Raw genomic sequence first — 15,787 nt, forward strand, 5'->3', positions numbered from 1 at the left:
GTGTTTGGATGAGGAAAAAGAAGTTGAGAAGACGAGGAGGATTCAGAAAGGAAGACTAAGAGGGAATCATTAGTGAGGAAAGAGAAGAGTCAACATGACATGGTGTCCCTGGAGGCAAGAGGAGAAATGGCTTCCATAAAACTGACAACCATGGGCTTCCCTGGTGGTGCAGTGGTTGAGAGTCCACCTGCCAATGCAGGGGACACGGGTTCAAACCCCGGTCCGGGAAGATCCCACGTGCCGCGGAGCGGCTGGGCCCGTGAGCCATGGCCGCTGAGCCTGCGCGTCCGGAGCCTGTGTTCCGCAACGGGAGAGGCCACAACAGGGAGAGGCCACAACATTGAGAGGCCCGCGTACCACAAAAAAAAAAAAAAAAAAAAAGTGACAACCGTGTCAAAAGCTGCTGAGCCTTCAGGAGTGAAAACTGACCAGTGGAAGGTGACTTGACGAAAGCTATTTTTGGTGAAGCGCTGGGACCCAAGCATACCTGGAATGTGTCCAAGAGTGAAGTGGAGGCAGAGTGGAGACCAGCACTCTCCAGTGGAGATATGACCTGTGCTGTACAGGTGACCTTAAATCTTCCAGGGACCCATGAAAAGGTAACAGGAAACTGGTGACATTAGACTTCAATAATGCATTATTCAACTCCAAATGTTACCTCTACAACGTGTGATCCATATACAATTATTGAGAGAGTTTATATTTTCGTACTGCCTTTGAAATCTGGGGTGGATTCTACACTTCTGACCCGCCACACTTCAAATGCTCAATAGCCAGATGTGGCCAGTGGCCACAGTACTGGCCAGCATGGGTGCGGACAACACTTTTGAAGGGTTCTGCAGTAAAAGGGGAGCAGAGAAACTGGGTGGTAGCTGGACTGGGCGTGGTGGGTAATGGAGGGTGAGTCTGGGATGACTCTGCAACAGGCCTATTTGGTGGGAGGTGATCAGCCACCATGTGTCAACCCGCAGCTGAGTTCCAGGCACTGTTTCAGAAGCTTTGCATGTATTCACCAATGTCACCCTCAAAACAACTTGGGGAGGCAGGGAGTTTTCTTATTACCGCACCGCATTTGTGGACAAGCAGCACGAATGCAATCCCACTGCTCATCGGACAGCATGGCTTCTTGGGAACATGTTGCTGCCAGTCCCCTGGCACCAGGCTGCAGGCCCCTGGGATATCAGTATCAGTCCAGGGTGGATAGATCCTGGGGGCCATGATGTCGGCTGACGCTGTGTGGGCACCAGTGTCACAGCTCAGGCCAGCTACCGCCTGCCGCAGCCTGGTGCACTGGCCCCCCTTACAGCCCTGGGTGGAAGGTATGGCAGAAGTTATCCTGCTAAACTCTTGTTTCCAGGATTGTAGAACATTCTGCCAGATATGAAGGCAGTAATGGGAGAAGGGGCAAAAAAAAAGATCCTCGATGCTGTTAAGATTTTTCTCACAGAAGCACTTAATGCAGTAATATGGTACTTTCAGTCTTTATCTTTTGAGAGTTGGATCTATTTTCTCATGGTTATATATATGAGTTTCTTCTGATTCTCTTTTGTTTACTCCAAATGAAAACAGCTAATAACCCAAACAGGATATTTTAAAAGTAATCCACAGAATATTAGAATACATAGCTGTTAAATCACATTCATAATGTGACTGTATCTGAATTCCTTGTCATCACATCTGCTCAGAACGACACACCCAGAATTGATCAGATCGGGTTAACGCTCCTGGGATGCAAGGTGGAGCACAGAGGTGAGGGGACAGAGGCCAAGGAATGGCACCGCTTGGTGGCTTGTCCCAGAGCCAGTTCCTTAAGCCCCTCATAGTTGGTCCATGATTATTTGGGGAATTTAAATGCAGCAAGAGGTATGAAAGAAACACACTTTGGAAACTGGCAAGCGTTGAGCACATTTTCTTGACGTTGTTGTGAAAGAAAATCTGACACCCGCGCAGACCACGTGGGTTTATAAGAAGGCGAAGGATGCTTTGCATCTGTAGGAAACTTACATGATTAAATTCTTTCCCCACATCTCACTGGGGCCTCACTGAGTATTTGGCAGACAGGTAGTGTCCCGATTTGACAGAACGAGACCCAGGAGATTAAGTGTCTAAGGCCACACATTTAGCTGGGGGCAGGACTGAGTCGAGAAGGCCTGGCCCTGGTGCAGCACTCTCCCCACTGTGCCCAGGGGGTCAGTGTGCCATCTTGGTTAGAGACGGAGACGGAGGAAGAGTACAGAATACTGAGCCCAAAGTCCGTGGGTCCAGCTTCCCTCGGTCACTATCTCACTGTGGCATCTAGACAAGCCCCGTATCTTCTCTGAACATCAGTTTCCTCATCTATTTTTAAAAACGGGGGGGAGGTGATAATAGCTATATAGTGGACCCTCACCCATCTCCTGGAAACAATACACAGATTTTCTTTTAGGGAGTCATGTCCCCACTGTCCATCCAAAGTCCATGCCTTTCAGGAGGACTCATCTCCAAGCCTGACTCCAGAAGTGGGCCTGTGACCTAGGCCAGGCGAATCGGAGTTCAGAATTCATGAGCCTCGTAGAGATGCATGGGCTACAGTGGCCCAGGAAGGAGCCTTCTCTCTTTTCCCATGAACCTGCAGCCACCAGGACCAACCACCACATGGAGGCTGACCATGACGCCCAACAGTGGAAGGCAATGCCGACAGATGGTGAGAAACAGTCCTGATGAAAGTCTCTGCCCTCTGATCAACATACCTGAAGTCTGGGCTTTTGAGGCACATGAGCCAAAAACCTCCCTTTTTTTCCTAAGCCATTTAGAGTTGGCCTTCCTGTCCCTTGAAAACGAAAAGGTTCAAGACCGATACCAGCTCTTCTCAGGTCTGTTGCACTTAACAAGTTATTGTATGTGACAACACTCGACAAAACTAAAAGCCTTTTGCAAACAATAAAAGCAGCACAGAGGTAATATATTATCAGCTTATTTGGGGGGAGGGGCAAATACTAATATTAAAGTGAAAAACTGGAACTACTTTCAGTTCTTCATGATTTTATAATAATAAGGCAGAAAGAAAAGTGTTCCTCCTAGTTCGGTGTGATGCCTGATGACTTCCAGGAGCGTCAGCATGGTGAAATGTGACCTGACACAAAAGGAGCTGCTCACAGAAAAGCAGCCCAAGTAGAGCATGAAATACGACAGCGACCACAGTCTTAGACGGTGACGCAACCTGGTCATGAAGAAACCACATGTCTTAAAATGAAGAGGTCTCTCCTTCCCAAATTTGACTTCTAAGATTTTCTTAAATTATTTGATATTTAATAAGTGAAGGGAGTGAAAAGGCCAAAACAGATGGGACAGAGAAGTCACGAACAATTAAAGTATAGAAACATACATGTGTGTATTGGCTCAAAGGAACCAAAGCAAAAAGAGGTACATGAGGGCTTCCCTGGTGGTGCAGTGGTTGAGAGTCCGCCTGCCGATGCAGGGGATACGGGTTCGTGCCCCGGTCTGGGAAGATCCCACATGCCGCGGAGCGGATAGGCCCGTGAGCCATGGCCGCTGAGCCTGCGTGTCCAGAGCCTGTGCTCCGCAACGGGAGAGGCCACATCAGTGAGAGGCCTGCATACCGCAAAAATAAAAAAAAAAAAAAAAGAGGTACATGAAAAGGAAAGTGGTATCTCAAGAATCCCACCGTGGCCTGAAGGGCTTTTCTCTGCAGGTGATAACGATGGAGGACCTCTGTACTGAGATGCCGCAGACAAAGCACCCGGTATAGGGACCAGTCCTCATGAGACACCCACCAGGCAGACATGACCTCCCCCATCACAGAGATGAGGAAAGTGACACCCAAGAGGCCATGTCACCTGCCCAATTCCCAAGGGACAGGCCTTGGCGCTTCACTAGGGTCCTCTGGCCCCCAGGCCCTCCATCTCTCTGCCCTCCCACGCAAGGACAAGTCTCTAAGGGGAAGAGGAGCACAGCCTTGCTGATGATGCTGCCACACGGGTTAGCAGCAGATACCCTAAGATACCCTAGTGTGTTTTTTTAAAATAATCTTTTTTAAGTTTTCATTCCTTCTGAATTGAGGACTGTGAAACTATCTTGTGCAGATCAAGGGAAGTACCAATAAAATAGCTGAAAAGAATGTTAACCTGAAAATGAAATCAGTGAAAACAAAAAAAAAAAATCAAGGAAGTGATCTTGTAGGAAGTACACATTTCATAGGGATTTTCCAGTGTACACTTACCTAACCCTCGAGAACCTAAAAATAAATCCTGAACAGCCCCGGGCCCCATAGTTGAGTCTCTGGTGCCACACAACTGTGAGAAAACTTGGGTGCTTGAAAGAATTTGTAGGTTTGGGACCAGTGCTTCTCAAGAAGGGAGACCACTCACTGACCACTCTGAGAATTGAAGAGAGCTCTTTCACTTTGGCCAGAAAAACATAAAAATACATACCACTCTTTAAAAAAATTTCAGATGATTCATGAATCATAGGTTAATAATGCCCAGTTTAAAAGTTGAAGGGAAATAGCTGTGAAAAATAGAGAGAAACTTAATGGCAATTACCTCAGGCAGAACTACCCTAGTCCTTGGAGGTCTCCTTATTCAAAAATCCCTTCCCTCAGAGGCCTGTGGTTGAAAAATGCCAACAGCCACAGGAAGGTTGCCAGCCCTTCGTTCGTGGTGATCTTTTCCCTGACATCTCCCATGGCCGAGCATGTGGGTCTGGACAGGATGGGAGAGGAGAGAGGTGGGTAAATGTTCAGGGCAGCCAGGCAGGTGGCAGGACTGGCCAGGGAGGGCCCACTGTGGCCCTGGTTGCCGGTGGGAAGAGGCGTGAGAGTCAGAGCAAGGACACCACAGATGACTGTCTGATTTCACAATTCTGCTCAGAACTGGCCCTCTGCCCAGGGATGCAGAAGGAACAGCTCTCCCCATCTCCCTCAAACACAGACAGTGAGACCCCCCCCTTTCCAAGTCTCCAGTCTCGTGATAGTGACAGACTTCTGTGGACTCGTCTGGGAACCTCGCCCCATTTATGGCATTGCTTCCTTGGGAAAATGAGCACTGAAGTCTAAATCATCTGAGTACTAGTGAACTTTCCCAACATAATACCCTTGCACGTCGACTCCGTCTGTGCTATCACCGTGGGTGTTCTGATGGCCGTGTGGCTTTTAGGAAGTCGGCCTGAGAGATCTGCTGGTTCCCAACTCCTCTGTACCTCAGAGCAGTGACTGGGTCCTTCCTCCAAAGCAATGTCTCACTGAGAGTATACTGGCAGCTACTGGAAATGAAAGGCGTTTTAACCGGTGGTCTCTACCTCCTCCTCCCCTGGATGGTGGTTAACAGAGCTCCTGCAGGAGGCCTTGAGTTTATGCTCTTGTTGTATCCCTTTGTCCGTCACTGACTTGCTGCCAAAACGGGGCTTGGTCACTTAACTCTTTGGTACTTCAGTTTTTATAGTTGCAAAATGAAGCTGGGTTGGCAAATGGAGATGAAAAATGAGAGTGCTGAGCTTCTTGAGAAAATCACATGTGCACGTATGTTTCTCATTTCTGGCACAGGGGGTAAGGTGTTTAGCTATCTGCCACTCTGGTGTTAATGGCATTTAAATTAACTCCTCTTTGGGGAAGAATGGGAATGATGGTGATAATAACAATTAGTATTGCATTGGCCCTTTAGAATTTACATTTTTGTATTCATCATCTCACTTGATCCTTGGGAAGGCTTGCATGGCAGGCATCACTTTTACTTCTGCTTAATAAGTCTGGGGATGGATGCTCCAAGAAGCCAAATGACTTGTCCAAGGTCATCAAGTGAGTGACGGGAGAGGCAGTGGTCAAAGTCAAGTGTTATAATTTCACGTTTGATTCCTTTTTCACTTGTTCTATTCCCTGCCCTGTTTTGCTTAATTCAATCGATCATCTAAGTAGTCATCAAAGGGAGATTATAGGCCTCTCACAGGAAAGGTACATTATGGGGAAAAGGCACAAAGGATTAGAGGCCCCAGATACATCCTATTCTAACGTACCCTATCTAACTATTCTAACCGAGATACGCCCTACCCTAACTTATCTAGTCTACCTGTTCTAACTCAGCAAAGGGCAGGTTCCTTTGGAGGGCTGGAGATGGGGCCAGGAGACATCTCATTCACAAGTACTGCTGGCTAATCGTTTGGGAGAATTTTTTTTTTTTTTTTTGCGGTACGCGGGCCTCTCGCTGTTGTGGCCTCTCCCGTTGCGGAGCACAGGCTCCGGACGCACAGGCTCAGCGGCCATGGCTCATGGGCCCAGCCGCTCCGCGGCATGTGGGATCTTCCCGGACCGGGGCACAAACCCGCGTCCCCTGCGTCGGCAGGCGGACTCTCAACCACTGCGCCACCAGGGAAGCCCTGGGAGAATTTTATTATTAGGAAGGAAGAACAAAACCTCCGTTTACTGTAACATACAAGCAAAGGATAGTTGATCTCAAAAGAAAATGATTGCCCCTGAGAAAAAATTTTCTTATGATCTCTGTCATTGTCTAGAAAAACTATTCGAGACAGACCGGACCAACCAAGAGCATCTTCATCGCCCGCGGCCCCCGCCCTGCAGCATTTTCGTTAGCATCATCCACCTGCCAGTCCACACAAGGGGAGGGCAGGCAGGTGATGGATGCCGCTATAGTTCCCATCCTTATCCAGCCCATCCACAGGCCCGGCCGAGGACACAGACACCTACCACACAGCCAAAACGTCATGTAATTGAAAAGTAAATGATAAACTCACTGAAAGTTATTTTCCTTACTATGTAAGAAGTTTTTCTATAGTAAGGAGTTTGTGAAATACAAAAATACCAATAGAAAAACTGACATAAACAGACAATTCACAAATGAGTGGGTCCTAGTTAAAATAAATACAGACCAAACTTAGTTATCAAGTATGAACTACAGAGGAGTACAGACTAGATCATTAACAAAGGTTATCTTTGGGTTGGGAGTTGTGGGTAATTTTTAGTTTCTAAAATCTTTTGTACAATGAACACGTACAATTTTGGTAAGCAGTTATTAAGTAAAAAACTTAAGTTCAGAACACCGTGGGAAATGCGAAATATGGAAATGACCTCTTCCCACTCAAGGAAATTTTCCTAGTGCTACAGGAATCTCTTGTTAATGGCTTCCATGTAATTTACCACTAGCATTGTTTAGGAAATACAATAAGATAAGAAGAATGGATTCTTAAAGTCTACGATACAGTAAGAAAAACCTAGAAAAATCATCCACTACTTATTTAATTTTTTTGGTACAAAAAAAAAAAAAAGAGTTCCTCTCTTGAATAATGTGTTTTAAACTTACACAGAAATTTCCTCAAGGAAGCTAAATAATTCTGTCATCAGGGTACAGAAGTTAGTGCACAGTCAAATTGTTGTTTATTTCTTCTAGTCTAAAAACTTAAGGACTGAAATGTTTCCTTATAATTTCTATTTATCTTTCCTAAGATTAAACTATAACCCTCCCCTGAATTTTTGTTTTCAATCACAATTTTTAAAGCTATGAGTAAAATGCTCTTTTGTGCAAAATCATTTTGTGGTTTTTATTTAGCTACATTTTCATCTGCTTTCTCTGATAGAAATTCAGTGTGAGAAAGTATTTTTGAGATAATCTGATATCCTCCCCCTTGACTGAGAGGAGGGCTAATAAGGCCCACAGAGGTTCAGTTACGCACAGCTGAGCTAAAAATAACCCAGGCTAGGGCAGTTTATTGCTTCTTTAGACTCATTTGCATTTCACTTTTATACTCATAAACTAGAAGGAGGATTCTCTAACATTAAACAGTAGCTTGACTTAAGAGAAGTATTCAGTTTAGTGCTGAAATATTGTCTCTTGTCAGGGCGTGCCAGCAATCCTTCCACTCTGGGCGGGGGCCTAGCGCTTTCTGAAGAATCGTAACAGCTGTCTTCACAGCTTGGCCACAAATCAAATGAAGGTGAGGCAGGGCGTCTGAATATCTTAACGTACACATCCACTTTTCTGCAGCTCTAGTGCTAAAGGCCATTTTTTCATTTCCCAAACAATCACAGACTTTTACAGCTTAGGTTTAAAAGAAAGTAACGTAGAATTTTGGACTTCCCTTCCCGAATTGTAGAGAGGAGCTGCCTGAACCATTAAAGTACAGAACGGGTACGTCTTTAAGAAAAGAGGAGGTTCTATTAGAGTGACAACTTTTAGGTCACCTGGGTCACCTTCAGTACCCTTGATCTGCCAGACTGTAAGCTCCTTGAGGGTAAGAGCACTGTTTTTCTTTTTCTTTGTTTCCCCAGTGCCTACCAGAGCTCCTGGCACAGAGCCAGTACTCAGGAAACTATGTTAAAATGTGATGGTGAGAGCAGATGGGAAGGCTCTCCAGAGACTAGGAGCCGCTGTAACCAATGTTCTATGAGACAGCAGCTTTGTGCTGACTCTGAAATGTCCCAGATATACACAGAGTTCTGTGATTATTTACACAATAAAGTTCTTACTTTGGAAAGTAAAGCTATGACTTTGGTTATGATTCGTTATTTCCTTTAATAAAGGAATGATAAAATGATAAACAATTTTAAATTTCCCAAAGCCCCCCCCTGGGCTTTACATCTGAGGAAGAAAGCAGTCTTTACATGGGGACCTGGGTTTGTAAACACGAAAGAAAACATTTGCTGGAATGGGATACACTGAGCACGATACAAATTTACTTTCTCCTCTTGGTATTTCTAAGGAAAAGAAGGTGAAGGGAAAACAAAACTATGAAACTAAAGGTTAAACACTTGCAAAAAGGTTTCCCAGCTCCATTTCTAGCAATAGTTCCAAAACTCAGGCTATAAGGGCTTCAAGATTTCTTATGAGAAACTGTAGTAAGAAAAATACAATGACTCATCTCGTAATAATGCCCTTTCTTCCCAAAGTACACATCATGATTCCCACATCCCTGGCACGTGGGCACTCAGGGCAGAGCTATTGCAACAACACGGAGCACCTCCCCGCACGGAGTCCCTCGTGCACGGGGGTGTGCGTGTGACAGACCTCCCTGGTGCTGGGGGGCAGCACTGACTGCATTCGTTCTGCCCCCAAAGGAGGGGGATTACTCCCTCTGGGCCGCCTGATCAGGAAGAGTGGTTCTTTTGTGCGCCCACCTTTAGGAACCTGGGAGCTGAGTGCATCTGGCTTCCCTGTGTCAGGCGGAGCAGCTCTGAATAGGCACTCGCAGATTTCCTTGATTGCTTGCTTTGTTTATTTATTTATTCATTCATTCATTCATTCATGCATTTATTTATTTATTTATTTATTTATTTATGGCTGTGTTGGGTCTTCATTTCTGTGAGAGGGCTTTCTCCAGTTGTGGCAAGCAGGGGCCACTCTTCATCGCGGTGCACGGGCCTCTCACTATTGTGGCCTCTCCTGTTGCGGAGCACAGGCTCCAGACACACAGGCTCAGTAGTTGTGGCTCACGGGCCTGTTGCTCCACGGCATGTGGGATCTTCCCAGACCAGGGCACGAACTTGTGTCCCCCGCATTGGCAGGTAGATTCTCAACGACTGCGCCACCAGGGAAGCCCCTAGCTGACTATTATTTAGTCACTGAGGATCAAGGAAAGGAAAGGGAAGGGAAAAAGGCAGGAGAAAGGGCATCTCTACTCAAGGCAACAGCACGAGTAAAAGGCACCCTGGCTGCTGCCCAGGTACTGACTCACCGCCATCACTTCCGTGGCTGGGGAAGAGGGAGTTCAGTAGACAGTTATAGGAAAAATAATTGACATTTATACCAAAGAAGTCCCTCTGATACAGCTGCTCAGGAAGCCCATTCCCCAGGCCTCACTCAGTCAGACATTCCTGGAGAGTAACTACCAAGAGAAAATGAGACGGATCGGCCCTTTGGTGAGTATCAGTGTAAACTGATAAAAGAATTCGAAGCTTTAAGGAATGTAAGGAAGTTCAAGGGATACTCAGAGGAGAGCCAGACCTCACTGGCTTTGGGCATCTGAGAGAGAGTAAGAATAACGGAGTAACTTTACCTTCTCTCTGGCAGAAGGCAATTCTGGGAGGGAAGGATTGTTTATTGATCCTTAAGTAGCTGAGACTGGAGGGATCTGCAGACATCAAATATCAGTGAGGACAGAGTCCAAGGCACTTGTAACGGAAGGACCGTGGCCTTGGCTGGACGGGCCATTTGTGGGAGAGCGGACCCTCTGCTCGACCTGGGTATGTTATCGGTTCTGGGAGAAGGAGCTTGAGGAAGCGGTGGACAGGCCTGTGAGGAGGGGCGCCGTACAGGCAGGCTGGCCACGCAGAGGGGCGCACGGAGCCTGTGCCTGGGATGGAGCCATCTGGCAGTGCCAGGCGTTAGCTGACTCGTAGACGTGTGGCTGGGAAAGCGTGTATGTGAAGGATGGTCAGAGGTGGGGAAAAGGGAAGCTCAAGAGACAGAGACTGACCACATCTAAAGAGAAGCACTCCAAACAGTGAAAGATCCTCATGATGTAAATGACACTTTTCTCATAAGCTAACGTGGTTAAGTCTGACACTGTTATCCTTGGATGTCAGAACATTTTGAATATGAGAACACGGAACTGGCTCATGCAAAAGGCTCAGACCGGTCAACTTTTCAGAATGACAATTCTTAACATTTAGGATGTCCTCCAGATTATAAGATTTATATGACAGCAGCTATAGGAAACTTACATCTGTATAAATACCAATGCCCCTAAGGAGGATAATATTTCATTTGTATGGAGACATTTTAACTCACCCTTAATAATTTAAAATATTACATATTAATATAACATCATACAAGATCTAATTTCTTCTGCATTCCATCTGAAAAGAGTAGTACTTTGTGGTACAATTAATTGTTGTTTTCTCAAACCACAAATCAATTTCTTCATTGGTCTGAGAATCAGTTAAGCTATATTACATTACAGTTGTTTGCCAACAGCATTACGACTTTAGTATTTATTAATTTACTAAGATAATTTAACATCCTACAAATACTTCACAAATAAACTTTCAATACTTTTCACCAGATTTGCCCCATTTATTTCACTTAATGTGTATACTTAGCGTTTAATTGATAGATGAAATACGGGTCTCACTGGCTTTTCTGAAGGGCTCATCTGCTACAGACGAAGGTATCTAAATTTAAATCTGCATTCTCTGCTCTTTACTTTTGCTGGGTCTCTGTTCACCCTTCTAGTCTCTAAAACACTTTTCCTATGTATTTATTTAAGATAAGATAAGAAGCTGGTTTTAGACCATGTGGGCCAAATTTCAAATGGATTAAAAAATAATAAACGTAAGGGATAATCTAATATCCCTATAAATTATTTTAGAAGCATAATAATCATGTCATACTTCACGTCCATGTTTAACGTCTGCTAGATTTTTTTCCCTCTTTCTTAAAGTTTCAAGTCACAAGTCCAAGTCCAAAAACATGAAAAAAAAAATTGGTACAGAGGTAAATTCTGATAGATTGAGCTGTGACTGCAGCAAGATACACACACACACACACACCAAGGAGACTCTTAAATGTATATGCTAAGCTTAAAAGACAAAGCTGTAAGCTATAACATTAGGAGTGAATTTTCAGTATCCATTTGTCTGCATAGAGAACTCCAGCGAAACAGAAATAGGACTGATGGAGCTCAAAACTTAGCACAAGAAAAGAGAGAGAAAACAAACCCTATCAGCTAAGAAATAACACACTGGGGAAAAGTACTGGTTCTCATGAAAATGTCAGTGATTCACCATGGAATAAAATTCAAAAGCCACTGACCCCAATGAAAGCTTCTAGTGGAAACATGTGGATTTTGCTTCATTTCATTTAAAGAATGCTTTATATTTCATTTAAATACTATGATAAGCATTTTCACAGTTTCTGTGATATGTTTTCTCATTTTTACATTGCTACGGAAGAGATACTACTGATCATGCTAAATTTTCAAGGGGTCTTCAAGAAAAGCAGCAGCACATCAATTAATCAATATTATCATGCAAAATAGGTAAGACTTTTTGGTCCCTTAAAACATGCACTGAGGGCTCAACAGCTGAATGAGAATAGACAATACTCTTTTCTATTTTTCATAATAACTCATCATTTAAGCAGATTTATTTGCTTACAGAATTTTTTTCATACATACCAGCTCTTCGCTCTGACTTGCCAAAAGATCATGACCGAATGCAAGCTGACTTACGCAGACCACAAATCTGTCGGGAAATATCCGGAGCTCTGTACAAAATGAAGGAAATCACATTACTAAAGGTATCAAAAGACTAAACACAGAAATGCTTGGTCCCAGACTTTTGAGTTACAGCAATAAGCGTGTATGTATCAGACACGTGTCTTCCCCCTCCCCTCATTTCAGTGCTTGTCATCAATACTGCGGGGCAAGCACAAAGCTCTAGGGATGGCCGAGGAGGCTGCAGATGGGTCCACCTGAGCCCCTGGGCCAGTATATCACATGAAACCCCCAGGCAGGGCCTTTACAGCTTTCCCTCTGTGTCAGTTTGCTGTTTTCTGTTCAGAACTCACATTTAGGAAATAGGGTCGACATTAACTAGTGAGCGTTCAGACGTACACAGGAAGGTGACGAAAATCTGAAAACGTGACTCGACAATGTTCTTACTAGTTTACTTATCCTCTCCTCGGTCACCTGGTCTTGGAGAGGTTCTCCTACAACTGATCTGAACCAGGCTATGAAAACAGCAGTGTCACGGATTAGGAATTAATGATCAAACTTATGGAAATGGTTAAATGTGCAATAGTAAAGCTGATACAACAATACCATAGTTGCAGTGATCTATTATTACAACTTCTTAAAGCAAAACCACTGACTTCTGGGTGGGGAAGACTGAATGAATCACAGAACCAGACTTCTCAACACTCAATGCAAGGACTATAAAATGGTAAATGCTACCTGTGTGCCTCCTTCTCCATCTGTCTGTCCATCTCTCCATTCATTCATGCAGCCTCCACCTACCTTTGGAGGGATGCTTAGCTGATGTGAACGGTGTACATTCTGGGGGGTGGGGGTGGGAGGGTCTCCTCTCCCCTTCTTTTACTTGGTTGTATTGCCTGCATATTTTTTATAAGACGTATCATATTTATAACAGAAATAAAGCCATCTTTTTCTAAAAGAGAAAACCTTCCTCTTAGATGTGACCAATTTTTATTATGAGTCATGAAAGTGAAGCCTTTTACATACATAGCACATTTCCAACAACGGATGACAACGGGAGAGCACTGAGGTAGTGACGGAAGCCAAGCGTGAAGGTGTCAGTTCCACAGACACACAACTTCTGCACAGTTAACGCCTCACACCTCTCGGGGAGGTTAAATGATACCGAAAGGCCTAGCGAGCTGATGTTCTGGGATCTGCTCTCTCCTCACCGGGACCACTGTTGTCTCCTTGGGGGGGTCACTCTTCTCTATTCCAATTCATTCTACTCAGGGCAAGTGGGGCAGCAGTTCCAACAAGAGCTCCGCTTACCCTGCTCAGAACCCCACCCTGGCTCCGCACCACGCGACGTGCGAACATTCAGTCTCCGCAACTGGGGCCTAACCTGCTAATTCTGATCTGACTCCCTCTAGTCCTTCTCATGCAGAAACCCCCATTTCAGGGGGTCCAGTGTGTTTAAACTTTGACCCACATGGGTGCTATATCTGGCTAGGTGGCTAGGGTGGACATTGAAAAGGCAGAAAAACAAAGTTAACATAGCAGTTAGTATTTATTCACTAATTCTTCCAATACCTTATTGAGATAAAAGGTAAACAGTCCACTTCCTGCTTTATGGAAGGGGAAACTGAGCCTCAGAATTCATTATTTGCACCCCTGCCCCCCAATATCACAATCTTCAAACATAGTTCATTAGTGGATCAGAACTAGAATTCAAAATGATCAGTTCTATCAAATGATTCCTCTTGAAAATAAGAACGCTAGGGCTTCCCTGGTGGCACAGTGGTTAAAAATCCGCCTGCCAATGCAGGGGACACGGGTTCGAGCCCTGGCCCGGGAAGATACCACATGCCGCGGAGCAACTAAGCCTGTGCACCACAACTACTGAGCCTGCACTCTAGAGCCCGCGAGCCACAGCCACTGGAGCCCGTGCGCCTAGAGCCCGTGCTCTGCAACAAGAGAGACCACTGCAATGAGAAGCCAGCACACTCCAACGAAGAGTAGACCCCACTCGCCACTACTAGAGAAAGCCTGCGCACAGCAACAAAGACCCAATGCAGCCAAAAATAAATAAATTTAAAAAAAAGAAAAGAAAATAAGAATGCTAGAATGGCAGATTTTAAACAATTTGGTGCCAGGTATTATATAAACAGAAAGCCACTTATGTACCCTTTCACTCTGCTTAGGTTATAACTGAGATTTATATTATGTCAATATTTAAATAAAGTAAAGATTTGGGCAATGGCAGTCCCTACCAGGAAGGGTAGCTAGGCTGTATTTTAACAGATACAAAGTTAACTGGCTTATTTTACTAAGAGAACTGAACAGAGTGGAAGGCCCCACTGTGAGAGTAACATAGTCAACTGACACTTAAAGTTAGGAAAGTGCAGGAGGCTTCCCTTTTCACCACACCCGTTCCAGAACTTACTGTTTCTAGATTTTTTGATAATGGCCATTCTGACCGGTGTGAGGTGATACCTTATTGTAGTTTTGATTTGCATTTCTCTAATAATTAGTGATGTTGAGCATCTTTTCATGTGCCTCTTGGCCATCTGTATGTCTTCTTTGGTGAAATGTCTATTTAGGTCTTCCACCCATTTTTTAATTGGATTGTTTGTTTTTTTGATATTGTGCTCCATGAGCTGTTTGCATATTTTTGGAGATTAATCTGTTGTCTGTTGTTTTGTTTGCAAATATTTTCTCCCATTCTGAGGGTTGTCTTTTCGTCTTGTTTATGGTTTCCTCTGCTGTGCAAAAGCTTTTAAGTTTCATTAGGTCCCATTTGTTTATTTTTTTTATTTTCATTACTCTAGGAGGTGGGTCAAAAAAGATCTTGCTGTGGTTTATGTCATAGAGTGTTTTTCCTATGTTTTCCCCTAAGAGTTTTATAGTGTCTGGTCTTACATTTAAGTCTTTAATCCACTTGGAGTTTATTTTCGTGTATGGTGTTAGGCAGTGTCCTAATTTCATTCTTTTACATGTACCTGTCCAGTTTTCCCAGCACCACTTATTGAAGAGGCTGACTTTTCTCCATTATATTCTTGCTTCCTTTGTCGTAAATTAGGTGACGATATGTGTGTGGGTGCGTGGGTTTATCTCTGGGCATTCTATCCTGTACCATTGAGCTATATTTCTATTTTTGTGCCAGTACCATACTGTCTTGATTACTGTAGCTTTGTAGTATAGTTTGAGGTGAAAAGGGAATCCTCCTGCACTTTTGGTGGAAATGTAAATTGATACAACCACTATGGAGAGCAGTATGGTGGTTCCTTAAAAAATTAAAAATAGAACTATCGTATGACCCAGGAATCCCAGCACTGGGCATATACCCTGAGAAAACCATAATTCAAAAAGAGACATGTACCACAGTGTTCATTGCAGCACTATTTACAATAGCCAGGACATGGAAGCAACCTAAATGTCCATCGACAGATGAATGGATAAAGAAGATGTGGCACATATATACAATGGAATATTACCATTAAAAAGAAATGAAATTGAGTTATTTGTAGTGAGGTGGATGGACCTACAGTCTGTCATATGGAGTGAAGTTAAGTCAGAAAGAGAAAAACAAATACCGTATGCTAACGTATATATATGGGATCTAAAAAAAAAATGGCACTGATGAACCTAG

At 44.2% G+C, this 15,787-nt stretch overlaps 1 protein-coding gene across 1 annotated transcript in view; it reads right to left on the reverse strand.

Moving 5' to 3' along the window:
* The window catches only part of SLX4IP (SLX4 interacting protein), a gene marked incomplete at both ends in the record, with an annotated part of 79,429 nt that overhangs the window by 17,439 nt on the left and 46,203 nt on the right, over positions 1–15,787 (reverse strand). The window contains 1 exon segment of the mRNA XM_079718961.1: positions 12,118–12,206. Within this exon segment, the coding sequence (XP_079575087.1) occupies positions 12,118–12,206 (89 nt within the window).

This window comes from Hyperoodon ampullatus (assembly GCF_949752795.1).
Source record: "Hyperoodon ampullatus genome assembly, chromosome: 14".
NCBI lineage: Eukaryota > Metazoa > Chordata > Mammalia > Artiodactyla > Ziphiidae > Hyperoodon > Hyperoodon ampullatus.